Raw genomic sequence first — 16,200 nt, 5'->3', positions numbered from 1 at the left:
TATTTGGAAATAAAGAGTTGGGAAGTAACAGAAAACATTTACCGAAAATATGTATTTAGAATATTAATTGTACCAGAACAGTTACTCTTACTTGTGGTGGTATTCAGATGTTATGTTTCTAAAACCAGAGGAATACATCACAGCAGTTGCGTGCTGTGACTTTTATGGATTGGCAAGCAAACTTCAGGGGGTCATAAAGATTACAATTGGTAATAAATACTATTGGTTTGTGCTGAATGGGCCAACACTGTCACTTCACTGCTAAATCCTGAGCCTCCATTACACAAAAAAAAGCTCTCTATGCGATTAAATAACTGTCTGTATTTCTAACATCTAATAATTACACGTGAACAGTCGTAGCTACAAACAAAGAGTCTCTAGCACCTAGTTTTTAAGTCATTTGTTGAAATTTGGCGCTGCTGTTGATTTGCGTGCCTTGGACATCCACAGTAGGGCACAAACATCCAAGATTCCCAAAAGCTTTATTTAGTGTTGTTTTAGGTTGGTGTTGTCCTCCAAACCACTAAACAAGCTGCTGTTCACTCAATTTGTGGTATTTATGGTAGAGAGCAGACCATGGAAGGGCAGGTACTCAGCCCATTAAAAACGACTTTGAGCGAAGCAAGCATCCTGCAGTATGCTCAGTGTCCAGCAGAGGGAGACTAGAGAACACTGACTTCAGCTCCAAGAGGCACGCTGCAGGGAAACTGGCTTATTTGTATACATTTCTGGATGATTTAATGATAGTTTTGACACAGTGATTTTAGATTTGATTGGTCAATCACTGGTTGCCACGGCATTGCAGTATTTGGGAACACAGTTTAGGCTTCAAAACTGAATTAGTGAGAAAAATAGAAAACACAGCTCTTATAGTGACGATGCGCAATTTTCCCTTCTTTATTTTGCTTTTTAAGGTTTAATCTTACACTATAATATAATGCAACTCAACATGAAAGTATTCTAAGTATATTTGACAGTGTAATGGAAAATGTTGCTAAATACATATAATTGCATGTATTCTGTAAATAAACACATTTTCCAACTATCCTTCCCAACACTGGTTATAAACACCAAATTACATTAAACGGTACTGGTAAATAGATAAAAGTATGAAGTATAGTTGCATGAGACTTTGGTGAGACCCACCTGGCGACAGCGATCACACTGGTACGGTTTTTCACCACTGTGCACTCGTTTGTGTCTGTCCAGGTGATAACGTTGAATAAAGCGCATATCACACGAATCACAGGCAAATGGCTTTTCTCCTGTCGAACGGCACAAGGTGTGAAAATTCAGTCCATTAAAACAAAACAAAACCCTTTGCTGACATTGGCGAAGCGCTCAGTCACCTGTATGTGTCAATATATGTCTCTTAAGGTGATAGCTGCTCCTGAAGGCTCCATAACAATGATCGCAGATAAAATTCTTCTGAATTTTTAGAGAGAAGACGTCATCTTCAAGTGGTTCCAGAAAACCCTGCTAGACATTTAACAGACGTGCGTGAAATCCCAATGACTGGATACAACTTTGATGCTCTTCTTTTAGTATATTTTACCTGCTCTTCTGCTTTTATTTTGGTGGGCGACGGAGACTTTCTGTGCTTCTTTTTGGGTTGCATATTCTGATTTGCCAACATGTCTTCATTCAAAATAGATGAACAATACCGCCCATCTTTTCCGACCAGCTTTGAGAGAGAGCACGAGTACAGAGTGATGAGTTTTGGGTAAACAAAAAAGGAGCCATTTTAAGTCATTAGTGTATTTAAAAGTGGAGAAGACGCTCACCAGAGGAGGACTGACCCCGACTGACAGATGGCTCCCGTGGTTGTGCTGAAGCTGCCCGTGCTGCCCTTGGAGCCTGTGGTTTTGACAGAGCTGCGAGTCGGACTCAGGACCGTCTCTTCGCCCCTGGCCCAAAGGTGACATCATCTTCTGCCCGGGCATACTGTTGGCCTGCATTAGTGCCATGCTGGACAACACTGCTTCACAGCCCAGCAAACCAGTCTGGTAACATAGAGACAGAGAAACATTTAAATACAATGATATTTTCTGTTACGGTTTGTCTGGGTCGAAAAAACAACCCCCCACAAATCTTCTATGTTCATGGGAATAGTAAAGCAGTTCGGCACGAGAGAAGACAACACTGACCCAGTTCATGTGTCGGCGGATACTGCTGTGAGGAGGGTGTGTCATCGTCTTGGTTTGAATGTGTGTTAACCTACAGGCTCAGAATGGGCCTCTGCTTTGGGAGAGGCAGAAGAGACCACTCACACCAAAATCATCAGTGGCCAAAGTCTGGAAGTAGAGTTACGACAAGATAAGATGTTTTTATTATTATGATTATGTGTTATGTAGAAGTGGGCATTATATCAAACTTTAGATATCATTGTGGTGGGTGTTGTTTTGAGTTGGTTTAAGTTAAATGAGCACAAAATGCATCCCCAAAATAAAAAAAAAGTATTACTGCACTTTTTGGATACAGTTTTACAGACATTTCACATCTGTTTGACCCGTTTGAACACATTTCTGTTCATAATATTGCCTTAATATCACTGTCAGGATATTCGAGATATACATTTGGTCAATATTTAGTTATAAAGGCTCAGAATGGGCCTCTGCTTTGGGAATGGCAGAAGAGACCACTTACCAAAATCATCAGTGGCCAAAGTCTGGAAGTATAGTTACGACAAGATAAGATATTTTTATTATTATGTGTTATGTAGAAGTGGGCATTACATCAAACTTTAGACATTATTGTGGGTGTTGTTTTGAGTTAAAAGAGCTACAAAATGCATCCTCAAAATAAAAAATGTATTACTGCACATTTTGGATACATTTTTACAGACATTTCACATCCGTTTGAACACATTTCTGTTCATAATATTGCCTTAATATCACTGTCAGGATATTCGAGCTATACATTTTGTCAATATCACCCACCCCTAGAATGTAATATTTAGTTAAACCAAATCAGCCCGTCCATGAGCAAAGCATTCACATATATTCTGCCTGAAGTTCCAATAGAGGTTGTATATGTTGCTTTACTTCCAGTCAAGACAGAGGTTTAGACAGAAGAACTATGTGCTCCAGACAAACTGATGCGGGATCCGTTGCTGCTGTGGCATTAACACATAGTCAGCACGGAGCATATTGCAGAGCTCATTTGGAGAAGAATAGAACACGTCCACATTCGTATGACTCGGGTGAGGGGCGCACAGGACCCCCACCCCCACATGAGCAGCACAACAACAGCAGCAGCAGCAGCAGCAGCAGCAGCAGGGCGTGCGCGCAGCTCCGAACACCAAACAACGCCTCCGATTTGCACCACGACTACTTTTAGCATTGCATAAGACGTGCAATTAGCCTCCCCGTCCAAGAATCCGTAACTAAACGTACCTCTTTAATTATACTTTTGGTGGTTTGGTTTCTTGTCGTACTTCAATTTTCTTTCCAGTTTACAAACACAGACCGGAAACGCTACCGGAAGTACTCGCCGAGGAGGCTGCTTATTGGTCAAACGCGAAATCATGTGACCAAAAAGAAAAAAAAGAGCCGATATTGTGTCAAAATATTTTTATTTTTGCAAAAGATGGATCAAAGAAGCAATGTCCTTGTTATTCCCTAATAGTGCAATTATAAGTTAGCAGGACTAATTTGTTTAATTTAAAAGTAAACACCTTACTCAATGCCTAAATGTGCTCAGAGAGGCTATCGTTTTTTAAACATGTTAGCCTACATAAGTAATGTTTGGCCGTTTTTGACATAAAACACATTTATAACCATTAATAACACTTCGTTTCCCTCCTCTTCATACAAACTAAAACATGGCATTTCTGTTGACTATATTAAAATTAGAATTATAGTCTATAGTAATCGCAAAACAAAATGAATGAGTCATTTCTAAATGACTAATCGAGCCTACACTGATATTTTTGCTACAAATCTCTCCCAAGTCGTTCTATTTCCTCCAGGAAAAAGTCCAAATCTGTTGTGGAAACAAGTGGAGAAAACACTGTCACACGGAAAAAGTTGACCTTGTTTCCCAGAGGTTGGTACCCAACCATCATTGAACCCCGTCTCATCATGCGCTCTTTTATGACTGGTGCCACCTAAATTCAGAGAGCAAAAACATGTAATCAGGTTTTGATCAAAGAAACAGAGGTAACAAATCTGGAATATTTCAAACCAATTTAATTGTAAGCATGTAAATAATTGACTAACCTTTGCGAGTTGCTTTTCATAATCTTCACATAATTCCTTTCCCCTTAGACTGGGGGGTATGTACCAAAAGCATAGATTCACAAATTCAGGCTGTTTTTGAAAGAATACTTAATAAAAATTAACTCAGATTGATAAGTATCTATTCAACACAGACTTTGTTTTGACTATTTTACCTCATTCAAAATTTTGAATCCCTCAGTTTTCTTCATTTTCTCAGTTAGGTATCTATAGGTTGTATTTAATTAGTTAATATTCAAATACTCCCTTGATACTGTAAATTTGGTTGAAGCAACAACACTCATGTACATTACCTGACATTGGCAAAGGCCTTGTTGACTCGTTCTGCCAATCCACTAGAGCCCACAGCTTTCCACATCAACCACAACTTCAGGCAATCCACCCTACGACTGCACTGCAAAGACTTATCTCCTATATCCAGATCCACATCATAGAACTTATCTTGCTGAAAGAGGTAGGAGGCATGAGCGCTGTGGCACTTCTTCAACAAATTCTGTCAGAAAACCCACAAAACCATGACAGATTGTGAAACCTTGCAGCTGGTAATATGAGAGTTTATACTCTGAGATGGTACCACACCGAAGTATCTTGCAGCAGCAGGACGGAGCACTGAAGGCCAGCGGTGAGCATCTTGTGAGGATTCCAGCCCACGGAATTTGCCCTTGATAGAAACACATCACATATTAGATCAACCGTGAAAGAATAAACAAGAGTAGTTATTTATGAAGCGCCTATCCAAATATTACAATATTTATGTGGAAGGCCCCCATCATGTAAACATAACATTTAGTTCTACTCAAATAAGTGAAGTTTAATAAGAAATTAAACTTCACTTACTGAGAGCAATCTGGATAATAAACATAATGAATCCGTTTATAGAGGAGAAGAAATATATATTCAGTAGCATTATGTATGGGCAAGGCAAAATCAAGCTAAAAAAAGATTGAGAAAACATACAAGAATTATATTATTATTAATAATAACCTCTCAACTCCTTTCATCAGGTGTTTGTGCTGCATGGAAAAGAGCACACTTCCACCCCAAGCAGCCTGAAACAAACAAAGCAGAGTGTCCTCAATTTAAATGAAGACAACACAAAGAGCACCACAGAAAACTTGACTTTGAAACTCACATCAACATGCATCCACAGCTTGTGCTTTTCACAAACATCAGCGATGCGGTCGAGAGGGTCAAAAGCCCCTTGGACGGTGGTCCCAGAAGTGCAGCTTACAAGAAATGGTACTGCCCCCTTGTGGAAATCAAAATGAAAGCTCTACTGTAGGGACATTGGGCTTACAAGTGACTGGAGAGCCCAATGTAACAGATAAGAACACTCACTTGGGATTTTGTGCATTTGATCTTTTCTTCCAAGTCCTCTGGAATCATACGGCCTCTGCTTGTCAGTGCAGACAATAAGTACAACAAGCAACAACTAAATTTATTATGACAGAGCAGAATATACTATTACCCATCATCCACCTCCACGAGGATAACATTGTCTGTGCCAATCCCCAGAAAACCAGCTCCTTTCTTCACAGAGTAGTGACTCTGAGGAAACACGTGTGTTCATATTGTGTTGTCAGCCTGTTATTGCACACGACATTGAGCATCATCAATACAACTGCAGTAAAACAATGCACTCTTACTTCAAAAGATGTAAATACAACAAGTTGTGGCAGGCTCCTCAGCCCCTTGGTTTTGACATCAGGAAATAGCTGGTATCGTGCTAAATTCATGGCGTACATGTTTGAGGCGGAGCCCCCTGGACAGAAGAGCCCATCTCCTTCAGCCCACCCCACGAGACCACGCATCGCTCTCAGGAGCTCATTCTCCATCAGCACAAACACGGGTGCCACCTCATACGTAAAACTGCACAGAGCATTACATTAATATACACTATCAAAGGGAGAAATAATTGCATTGTTTTTGTGTCAGTTTTTACAGATTGGTGTTCAGGCTCTCAGAGAGAAATCTTCCTGCTAAGGAGTGGTAGTCAACACCAGCAAACTGTTGGTTCAAAAAACGTGGGTGACCTGAAAACATGTTTTATGGAGGAATCATTAAGACATGCATTTATTTCTTAATTGATTTAAAAAGACTTACAAGTTTTAACACTGTAAGTGGCAACATCTCTGACCCTCTGTAGCAGTTTATCATGAGGTTCTCCTTTCTCTCTTAACTCCAGGTCTAAAATCTCAGCCAGAACCTCAGGCTCTTCATATCTACAAACCTGTGACATAAAACAGAGCATTACCCTCTAGAAAAGAAACTGCAATGTTGTTTAATTACCTTCTCATTGGCATTTGTGCCCTTGCAGAGAACCTCTTCAACTAAAATTCTGAACACTTCATCCAAGAAGAGCTGGCCTTCCGCATGGTCAATGATCGGCTCATTGAAATCAAGTGCACAGCATGAATCTTCATGTGCTGTAAATTCAACTCATTTAAAAAAAGTCTTAACTTCAAAAATGTTTCTATTCCTAATTTACTTACATTGATTTGAACGAGTGGAGGTCATGTTTATGCCTTTTCCTCTAAACCACTGGGAAGTGTCTTTGAGGAAACAGAGTTAAAGTAACCTTTGTACTCGCGGAGCCTGTAAGAGGAGGTTACAACAAACAGCAGACGTTACCATAACAGGCCATTTAGAAAAAGTAAATGATCAACAAGTCAAATTTATTGGAACCATTTTACAACAAATGCAGAAAATAAAAAAGAGACAAAATAACCACCCACAAGAGTGATAATAAAAGTACATTTATTTTTTTAGCTTACAATAGCCATGGTGTATTTAAAAACAAAATGTCATACAAGTGATACATGTAAAATATTGAAATAACTGTTTTCTCAGAATGTGTCCTGAACTGTCTCTACATGGGAGATGACTCGTCCAGTAGAAAGTTGAAGGCTTCTTGTGGCAGAGCGAGATGCTGTTGACTGAGCAGTGAGTGGAGGGAGCCGGCAGTGGCGTTGTTCCCCTGGACGTTCCTCCAGTGGCGCAGAGCAGTAAACACTTGGTTCACCTGACAGTTGGGGTTGTCTGCTACAATCTGCTCCAACTTCACAGACGGGATGTCAAGAGCTATGATGGCCACCTCTCTCCAGGACTGTCCTATAGCCCGGGCCACGGACATGAGCTGCTTCTCTGTCACCAGCGCTGCACACGGCACAAGAAGAGGAAACATCAGCCATGGAAGCAAGAGTTCCCTGAGCTTTCACAAATGTTTGTTGTTTTAATCCGTGAAAGGCATTTTTAAATATTCAATTTACTGATTTACAAATCATTTTCCACTTATTCACAAGAAAAAAAACAACAACTTACTTGCATTGAAGGTCTTTTTGGAAGGAACAACCTCTTCCTGCATTTCTTGTGTCTTTTTGTGCTTCTTGAGTCTTTTGCTTCTTGATTTTCTTTCGTCTCCTTGTTAACCAAAAATAAATATTAACCTACGTATACGGTAATAACCAGATATCCAAGAAAACTGGTGTTGATTTACCAAAGCATATACTATCCGCTTGTGTGGACTTGATAAAAGCCAACTTTGGGAACGTTTCTTGCAGTTCCTGGCTCTGCAGTAGCTCCAGCAGTCCCTGTGCTGCCTCGGGCCCTCTCTCTATGATATGGTCCAAAAGGTCCCGCATCTTTTCATCTGGGATACGGCAGCTTTTGATTTGCCGATAGCCTTGAGGAGTGATCAGTGAGCGAGAATCTGCATGCTGCAGAACAAAGTCTGCCTGTCCACTGAGGATGGAGATGAGCTGGGCCTTTCTCCGTCTGAGCAGCTGCAGTTCACCTGAAGGAGCATTGTCGCTCATATCTGACCATCACTGTCACCTAAACGTAGTCATGAGAATCTGCACTTGAGCTTGTGTTTATGAATTTATCAATGCAATGAATAGCAAATTATGATCAATATTTATATAATTTTATTTAACATTTATTTAACCAGGATTCCCACTGAGATTAAAAAACGTTATACAAAGAGTCCTGACCAAGAGGCATCAAAGTACAATATATGTACAAACAGCATTATTATTATTATTATTTGTATTTTTAATCAATTATTATTTTTTAATAATCAATTATTATTATTTTTTAATGCGCAATGAAGGTAACTATGAAATACACACATACACAAAAACACGCACAAAAGCGCACAGTTTTGGTGTAACATTATCATTATGGGGAACAATGAGAGTCATTACAGTGAAGATGAAACACTAAAGTACAACTCTTTTGCTCGGATATTAAATATATTCTTTAGTAACAAACGATAAACAGCCTTAAATCCGAAGAGAAAAGGCTGAAGTTAGAGGAGAGCAAAGTGGGACACTCCACAATCAGAATAATGTTGTCCTTGTTGACTTAGTTTCCAAAGCCTACGAGGCTAAAACAGGGAAAGAATAAGATCCTTACCATTTACTGTGAAATTAAGTCTTTATTCTTGAAAGGAACTTCAGATTCCTTCGGTTTCTGGTTGGCTCAATACATGGAAATGTTAGTGGCGCCTCCTCCTGGACTGGAGCTCTTACTGCAAGTCAACAGCTTCAGACACATGCATTTGAAGACATCTGGTGGTGGTGCATGGCACAAGATGAAAAATGAATTCATACACTACAGGCATGGATGTATTATATTATCTTATCTTATATATTATATTGTATTATATATTATTACAGAGAGAGAGAGAGAGAGAGAGAGAGAGGGAGAGGGAGACAGAGAGATATGTATACTCTCTCTCTCTCTCTCTGTTTATACTTCTCTCTCTCTCTCTCTCTCTCTCTCTCTCTCTCTGTGTATACCTCTCTCTCTCTCTCTCTCTCTCTCTCTCTCTCTCTCTCTCTCTCTCTCTCTCTCTCTCTCTCTCTCTCTCTCTCTCTCTCTCTCTCTCTCTCTCTCTGGGAATGTGGAATTTCCAAATCTTCATTACTAATTGAAATATCTGTCTGTCTTGTCTAGTTTGAAAACACAGTTTCACACATTGAGTGTGAGAGAAACATTGTGAAATATGGAAAAGTTTTGTGTCTGTTGAATTACACTGAACAAAAATTATAAACGCAACTCATTCGTTTTTGCTCTCATTTTACAACTTAAAATACATGACACTTTTTGGTATTCCAAAAGATCTATTTTCTCTTAAATATTGTGCACAAATCTGTCTTGCAGCACAAGGCGGAGAAGAACAAGAAATATAAAGATATTGAAATAGAGAAAATGTGGGGGATTTACGTTTCCAGTGATTGTGAGAGATTTTTACTGTTTTGATCAATGTTAAACTGCTCATCTTGAACTGTAAACTATTTATTGTGTGTGGTTCTTTTATTCACATGTTAACTAAATATTTGTATCAAGAACTGAAATGTCAACAATCTTTAAATGTGAGAGCTGTATTTTGGGTAATGCTCCTGAAATATATGTTTAGAAAAACAAAACACATTCAGTCTATTCTGATGAAACTTAAATTCCGACACCTTCAGCAATTCTTTGTTTAACAGAAAATGTTTTAAGCTTTATTAAGTCTGCTGCATCCTCTTCTTACTAACTCTCCTCATGCCAGAGGTAACATTTATAATTAAGTAACAATTATGACGGTCCAAATCCAAATTTCTTTAATGTATGTATTAAATAACCCCATTTGGTATTTTTTTTAATAACATCAATACTTTTAAAGCAGGAGCCACACAAAAAAGTACATTTAACAAATACCAGGCAACTCCAGAAAACAAGCCTCCTCCTCGGCAACAATAATCATTTGTAATAGAACAGCTTTTCTCAAAAACATGTTACAAGGAGCTTCACACAATCCCATGAGGCATCAGGATAAAAATACACATCCCGGTCTGAAAACGTAACTGAACTAAGAAAAATATGACGTGCTTAAACCTGCGTATGTCACAATTCAACAATTTACGTATTGATTTGGTTTAGAGTTTACGCCATGTGTTCACCTCAGTTCAGACGTAATCCTCTTGGTTCAGATGTAATTTAACCTTTGAATACCACATTTGCCTCATGTGCAAAACTAAAATTGCACTAATTATGTGGAAATAATACTTAAAACATCTGTATGTATTTGGAACCAGTGATGCTTCATTGTATTTACCTGTGCTGCACCTCTGCACCTCCCTCTGCACCTCTGCACCTCTGCACCTCTGCACCTCCCTCTGCACCTCTGCACCTCTGCACCTCTGCACCTCCCTCTGCACCTCTGCACCTCTGCACCTGCCTCTGCACCTCCCTCTGCACCTCTGCACCTCCCTCTGCACCTCTGCACCTCTGCACCTCCCTCTGCACCTCTGCACCTCCCTCTGAACCTCTGCACCTCTGCACTTCTGCACCTCTGCACCTGCCTCTTCACCTCCCTCTGCACCTCCCTCTGCACCTCTGCACCTCTGCACTTCTGCACCTCAGCACCTCCCTCTGCACCTCCCTATGCACCTCAGCACCTCCCTCTGCACCTCTGCACCTCCCTCTGCACCTCCCACTGCACTTCTGCACCTCTGCACCTCTGCACTTCTGCACCTCTGCACTTCTGCACCTCTGCACCTCCCTCTGCACCTCTGCACCTCTTCACATCTGCACCTCTTCACCTCTGCACCTCTGCACCTCCCTCTGCACCTCTGCACTTCTGCACCTCTGCACCTCCCTCTGCACCGCTGCACTTCTGCACCTCTGCACTTCTGCACCTCTGCACCTCTGCACCTCTGCACCTCCCTCTGCACCTATGCACCTCTGCACCTCTGCACCTCCCTCTGCACATCAGCACCTGCCTCTGCACCTCTGCACCTCTGCACCTCTGCACCTCTGCACCTCTGTACCTCTGCACCTCTGCACCTCTGTACCTCTGCACCTGCCCCCAGGGGGAGATGGAGCAAAGCAAAGGGACATCTGTACATGTGAGTGACTCTGATGTGGCTGTTTATTTAGAATAAATAATGCAAAAGCAGTGTGTCAGTAAAGAAGGTTAGACGGCTGAGGCGAGAGAGATGAGGGGTTAAAACTGTACAGAACATGCAAATTAGATTAAGGAAATGATAAATCAAGCTATATAAGTGTAAAAAATAAAATGTCTACACCAATATCTGCCAAGACCGCATTTTCAAGAATAATGTGGCAATCTCTCACAATTCTGCATGACACATATTCTCTAAAATCAAATATACATGAAGCTATTGTTCATTATCGAGGGAGACAGTTTGGGAAGACTTATAGGTCCTGCCACTAATATAATTGAGGTGCCCATTAACATTTATAGTGGTTTAAATTATTTAAAATGCCAGCGTGTGTGTGTATGTGTGCGTGTGTGTGTGTGTGTGAGTGCATGTGTGTGTGTGCGTGTGTGAGTGAGTGTGTGTGTGTGTGCACTCAAGAGAGAGAAAAAGTTGAAGTAAATGCATTTTCCTCCTTTCAAGACTAATACATGAAAACACAGTTGTTTGATGGACAGAGTAAACCTGCTCTCGCACTGCATTGTGGGAAGAGAAAGAGCTATGGATGGAAAAGTGCAAAGTGGGCAAAGGCATGTTCTTTAATGGAGGGTGGACTTAAAGGTCAGACAGCATGATTTTAAATAAAGCCGTTTTTGTTCTTTTTGCATGCCAGGTTTTTTGAGTTATTCCATCAGATTTGTTTTATTCACGGAATTATTTTCCTGCTTTGAACTGCCAGAGGAATGATGTCACCTCCCGAAGCGGCCTGTAGAGGGAGCTCTCACCCTTTGGCTCAGCCTGAAAAGGGATGACGTTCATAAAATAGACAAAACTAAAATAAAACAAAGATTAACCGGGGAAGTAACAAATTACTAAAGTAAAATTACAATATGAAAAATCGACTCACCTGTTTGTACCTGTTTGTATTTCACTCAGATCAAAACTTTCCACTGTTACTTATACTGTTAATTATTTAGCCTGTTCAGTTCTGTTAAAAGCAGCCCTGTAAACTCCATTCTGTGAGGGATTTGCACTGTGAAAACAGTTTGAGAGAGCAGTGCGGGTGATGTAAGTGTTGGTGACAGCCGTCACTCTGAGGCAGTGTCCCGCTGCGTCTCGCTGCACTCACGGAAGAGTGTGCACAAACACACGACTCCACCAGTAAGCGGCATAATTGTTGCTTGTTCGGATATCACACTGATTGGAGTGTTGTGTCACACCCAGCAGCCCCTTGAGAAGCCTGTCTGCTAATAAAAGTTACACGTGCTCACTAAGACTGTGACATGATCGAAACTTGTTTAAGGATAAGAAACTACACCTCAAGTTAGTAATCCAACTTTAGCTGCACATTTCATTGGAGGAATGAGCACCTCTGTTTTTAGCTGTGTCGCCCATTTATTTATTTTTTCCCTTTCTTTTGTGTGTACTGATGAGTCATTATAAACACAAAAGAATGTTAAATACAGTGTATACATCTGTATTAAGGGATCAAAATGATCATTACAGGTTTGCTCAGGCCTGTTTGTTTCCTGATGATGTCACACTCCATAGTGTGATGCAAGAGTAGGTTTATTTCTGTTTTATCTACAGATGGCTAACACGATGTTAGGGATTATGTCCATGATCTCACACAAAAATTAGTAAATGAACAATATTAATTTCCTGTAGAATCAGAATCAGATTCAGAAGGGGTCTTGCTTTAGAAACTTGCCTTGGCATTAAGGTGCAACACACAAGAATGAATAATAATAGTAGCAAAACATATAAAAAATGGTATGCATGAAATGTAGAATCTACAAATAAAATAAAATAGACTGAATATATAAATAATTTTCTGTTGGTCAGAATGATGCAAAAAATGAACAGTGCAGAATGGTGGCAAGTGCTCATGAGTCCAACGGCAGAGGAAAAGAAACTGTTCTTGTGGCGGGAGGTTCTGGTTCAGATATTTAAACTTCCACTTTCATAACTTTAATACTGTTTTCATGTAGCTAAACTTGACCTCATGGTTGTACTGGGTTATCTCCTTAAACGATTTTGTCCAAATATGATAATGCTATATCAAAGACCATTTCTGGTTGTTTGTTGATTGTTCCAAATAGTGACAAAAAGACAATACAGAAAAGATGTGATGGGACCATAAAAAAGTATTCTTATGACAAACCAACAGCAGATTAATCCAAGTCATTAGCCAAGACTTTGTTGAATATATTTGTCAGCATCAAAACATTGCTTTGACACATTGGTCTATTATTGTAAAATATGTTTATTAATTAAGGACTGCTAAGGTACAATCAAACTAGTCGACAGCTCTTTCAGTGCTTTATTTATATGCCGCCCTCTGACATTTGGGCTGAGACCGCTGCTGCTCCTCACAGATTGCATTTTGTTCTCTTGGCGGCGGTGAGAGGGATATTGTGTAATACAATGATGCGGCCTACCTCAGGTCATTAAGATGCCCTCAGTCAGCACAACCACCACATCTGCTCGCTCCCCTCACCGTGGCCCTGTGGTGTGGTGCCACTAAGATAACAGCACGCTAATTAAAAAGCCATTTATTGGAGTGAAAGGCCAATTAAAGGCCTAACATTCGATAAGGCTCTGAGTTTGCTCCACGGCGAGACCACCTGGGAAGTATTTATTAAATCTTAATGGAGACTGTAATTAATATCCAGGGCAGATTAGCGTGTAAGAGAGTATCATTCACTCTGAGGGAGGAGTGAGTATGTACTAGGGAGATACAGTATAGAGCATAACACTGCACGACACAGGTCTGCACAAGGAAATTTAAGTTTGAGATTTTAAATGTATTTGCAGAAAGCCCCAAAATACATGAAAGAAATACAATGACAAAACACGACATACAATACAATATTATCATTAATTAATAAATATATATATAATTAATTAAAACACTGTCCAGATTAAACCTTAGAGACTAGGTACAGGGATGAGAGGAACACTTATACATAATGCACAGAAAAGAGATATCTTCTGTAACAGTCATTTTTGATTTTGAAGTTGCATAATTTTGTACAAATGAAAGATCGGAGTTAGAGGTGTAAATGACAATGTCATCAGCATAAATATTTATCAAACTATTTAAAGGTCCCATAACATGCAAAATCGACTTTTCAGAGCTTTTGACCTTCTTATATTGCTATTTGTGCTTCATATATGTACCCAGAGTGTTTTTTTGATTGATTCACGCAGTTTTTAGCTATATTACAGACTATCTCCTTTCCGCGAATCTCCAAACTGACGGGGGGTGGGGCAAGACCGCGTCATAACCACCCCCCTCCCCCCTCTCCACCAGCCTCACCCTCCCGCCTGCCGCCTCCCGCCCCCTTCCCCCCGGCTCCGCGCTGCTGCAGTCTGCAGTGTCTCTCAATACAAGCCCCGGAGTTTTTCTGCTTCGATTTACGAGGAAACACAGTTCAAAGAGGCCCAAAACTTCATTAATGATATCGCACTCTTTACTATTATCACAATGGTGAAGGTTTATGTGGCAGTTGATGCAGCAACCGGGAAAATAAACGGAGAGAAGTTCTATCCAATACCGAAAAAACAGGAAATAAGAGCGCGATGGACATAAGACTTATGATCTATAGATCTATAGATATATCTGTTCTGCGCACGCTGCAGAATTAAAACCAGATTTATTTAGTCTCAAAGTAGACTCTTTCTCACTCACTCGCGCGGAGCGGCGCACCGCAGAGCTTACAGCACACAGCTGTGGGGCACACACTACGTCACGGGTGGGCGGGGCACACACGCTCTGAGACTACGTCACGGGTTGGGCGGGGGAGCCAGATCGCTCTTCGCAAGGGTGGGGGCGAATATCAAACCAAGCCGTCTGCATTTCCGGGTTGGTGAGGGGGTCCAAGGTCTGGGTGATATTTCTTAACTATTATGTTAAGGGTGTTGCACAACCCTTATTATTATCAATTATACACTTAGGATAGACTACGAAACGTGAAAAAAGCATATTATGGCACCTTTAAGATAATTTGAGGAAGATCAATGATAAAAATGGAAAATAAAAGTGGCCTCGAGTGCCTTGAGGTACTCTGAACACCACGAGTGACATATTTAGATCTATTGTGATGATATAGTTCAACCATAACATTTCATTTGTGTCCAAATATATCATTTGTCAAGAAGCAAATACCGATAATGCTCCACTCGATCTAAAGCCTTTATATAGTCAAGAAATATGGATCCAACATATTGATTTTAACATAAAGAAGTAAATGAGTCATTCATGAATTGGTGGTGATGAAATTTAACCAAAACATTGATAAGATATTGAATTATTTTAAAATTGATGATAAATAAATGTATCAGGTTTAAGAAATGTTATCTTTTATCTATCTGGACCCGTGTTAGAGGTTTTTTCTTTTTTTTTAATCTCTTAATGTGTAATAGATCTATAGGTCCTGTAGAAGGAGAAAGACTATGACAGAAGATGAAGCTTCACTAGTCTCTATGTGTCTGTCTCTGTGTATTGGAGGATGTGTCTCTGTGTATTGGAGTGTGTGTCTCTGTGTATTGGAGTGTCTGTCTCTGTGTATTGGAGGATGTGTCTCTGTGTATTGGAGTGTGTGTCTCTGTGTATTGGAGGATGTGTCTCTGTGTATTGGAGTGTGTGTCTCTGTGTATTGGAGTGTCTGTCTCTGTGTATTGGAGGATGTGTCTCTGTGTATTGGAGTGTGTGTCTCTGTGTATTGGAGTGTCTGTCTCTGTGTATTGGAGGATGTGTCTCTGTGTATTGGAGTGTGTGTCTTTGTGTATTGGAGTGTGTGTCTCTGTGTATTGGAGTGTGTGTCTCTGTGTATTGGAGTGTGTGTCTCTGTGTATTGGAGTGTCTGTCTCTGTGTATTGGAGGATGTGTCTGTGTATTGGAGTGTGTGTCTTTGTGTATTGGAGGATGTGTATCTGTGTATTGGAGTGTGTGTCTCTGTGTATTGGAGTGTGTGTCTCTGTGTATTGGAGGATGTGTCTCTGTGTATTGGAGTGTGTGTCTCTGTGTA

At 40.4% G+C, this 16,200-nt stretch overlaps 4 protein-coding genes across 8 annotated transcripts in view; all 4 read right to left on the bottom strand.

Moving 5' to 3' along the window:
* The window catches only part of znf740b (zinc finger protein 740b), a 4,441-nt gene extending 909 nt beyond the window's left edge, over nucleotides 1–3,532 (bottom strand). For 2 of the 4 annotated variants that reach the window (XM_072449893.1, XM_072449894.1), the window contains exons 1-6: nucleotides 3,396–3,514; nucleotides 2,148–2,294; nucleotides 1,785–2,003; nucleotides 1,556–1,684; nucleotides 1,350–1,479; nucleotides 1,147–1,265 (exon numbers count right to left, since the gene is read on the bottom strand). In XM_072449893.1, coding sequence (XP_072305994.1) covers nucleotides 1,147–1,265; nucleotides 1,350–1,479; nucleotides 1,556–1,684; nucleotides 1,785–2,003; nucleotides 2,148–2,192 — 642 coding nt within the window. In that variant the 5' untranslated portion in view covers nucleotides 2,193–2,294; nucleotides 3,396–3,514. Of the gene's footprint in view, nucleotides 1–1,146; nucleotides 1,266–1,349; nucleotides 1,480–1,555; nucleotides 1,685–1,784; nucleotides 2,004–2,147; nucleotides 2,295–3,395 lie in introns of all 4 variants that reach the window. The other 2 variants (XM_072449895.1, XM_072449896.1) reach the window with 2 other exon arrangements.
* The window catches only part of cbx5 (chromobox homolog 5 (HP1 alpha homolog, Drosophila)), a 174,812-nt gene that overhangs the window by 26,989 nt on the left and 131,623 nt on the right, over nucleotides 1–16,200 (bottom strand). The gene's annotated exons all lie outside the window — the stretch shown is intronic.
* On the bottom strand, nucleotides 3,570–8,720 carry csad (cysteine sulfinic acid decarboxylase). Its single transcript, XM_072449890.1, has 15 exons — nucleotides 8,655–8,720; nucleotides 6,731–6,833; nucleotides 6,528–6,664; nucleotides 6,342–6,468; nucleotides 6,181–6,271; nucleotides 5,885–6,107; nucleotides 5,707–5,786; nucleotides 5,577–5,631; nucleotides 5,371–5,487; nucleotides 5,223–5,287; nucleotides 4,818–4,899; nucleotides 4,532–4,731; nucleotides 4,394–4,445; nucleotides 4,221–4,310; nucleotides 3,570–4,108 (listed from the first exon to the last, which is right to left on the bottom strand). Exons 2-15 carry the CDS (start codon nucleotides 6,753–6,755, stop codon nucleotides 3,935–3,937), a joined length of 1,518 nt encoding a protein of 505 aa, XP_072305991.1. The 5' UTR covers nucleotides 6,756–6,833; nucleotides 8,655–8,720; the 3' UTR covers nucleotides 3,570–3,934.
* Nucleotides 7,090–8,066, bottom strand: LOC140363373 (uncharacterized). Of its 2 annotated transcripts, none has more exons than XM_072449892.1 (3): nucleotides 7,735–8,066; nucleotides 7,560–7,655; nucleotides 7,090–7,394 (listed from the first exon to the last, which is right to left on the bottom strand). In XM_072449892.1, exons 1-3 carry the CDS (start codon nucleotides 8,051–8,053, stop codon nucleotides 7,108–7,110), a joined length of 702 nt encoding a protein of 233 aa, XP_072305993.1. In that variant the 5' UTR covers nucleotides 8,054–8,066; the 3' UTR covers nucleotides 7,090–7,107. The 2 variants fall into 2 exon arrangements, with proteins under 2 accessions (XP_072305993.1, XP_072305992.1); XM_072449891.1 differs by having other exon boundaries at nucleotides 7,093–7,394; nucleotides 7,560–7,658.

The sequence above is a fragment of the Eucyclogobius newberryi genome, unplaced genomic scaffold (genome assembly GCF_026437365.1).
Source record: "Eucyclogobius newberryi isolate DKJ021-1_F unplaced genomic scaffold, fEucNew1.0.hap1 SCAF_17, whole genome shotgun sequence".
In the NCBI taxonomy this organism is placed as follows: domain Eukaryota; kingdom Metazoa; phylum Chordata; class Actinopteri; order Gobiiformes; family Gobiidae; genus Eucyclogobius; species Eucyclogobius newberryi.
This window is presented reverse-complemented; position numbering and strand designations above follow the sequence as displayed.

What these genes read in the sequence shown, in the direction of transcription:
- csad (XM_072449890.1), bottom strand. Translation starts at nt 6,755, where the DNA reads ATGACCTCCACTCGTTCAAATCAAT. An exon ending in AAGGCCTTTGCCAATGTCAG is followed by an intron (nt 4,446 to 4,531) that starts GTAATGTACATG and finishes TACAACCTATAG; the next exon opens with ATACCTAACTGAGAAAATGA. An exon ending in ATGAAAAGCAACTCGCAAAG is followed by an intron (nt 4,109 to 4,220) that starts GTTAGTCAATTA and finishes CTCTGAATTTAG; the next exon opens with GTGGCACCAGTCATAAAAGA.
- LOC140363373 (XM_072449891.1), bottom strand. Translation starts at nt 8,053, where the DNA reads ATGAGCGACAATGCTCCTTCAGGTGAACTGCAGCTGCTCAGACGGAGA. An exon ending in AGCGGATAGTATATGCTTTG is followed by an intron (nt 7,659 to 7,734) that starts GTAAATCAACAC and finishes TTGGTTAACAAG; the next exon opens with GAGACGAAAGAAAATCAAGA. An exon ending in CAAAAAGACCTTCAATGCAA is followed by an intron (nt 7,395 to 7,559) that starts GTAAGTTGTTGT and finishes TGCCGTGTGCAG; the next exon opens with CGCTGGTGACAGAGAAGCAG.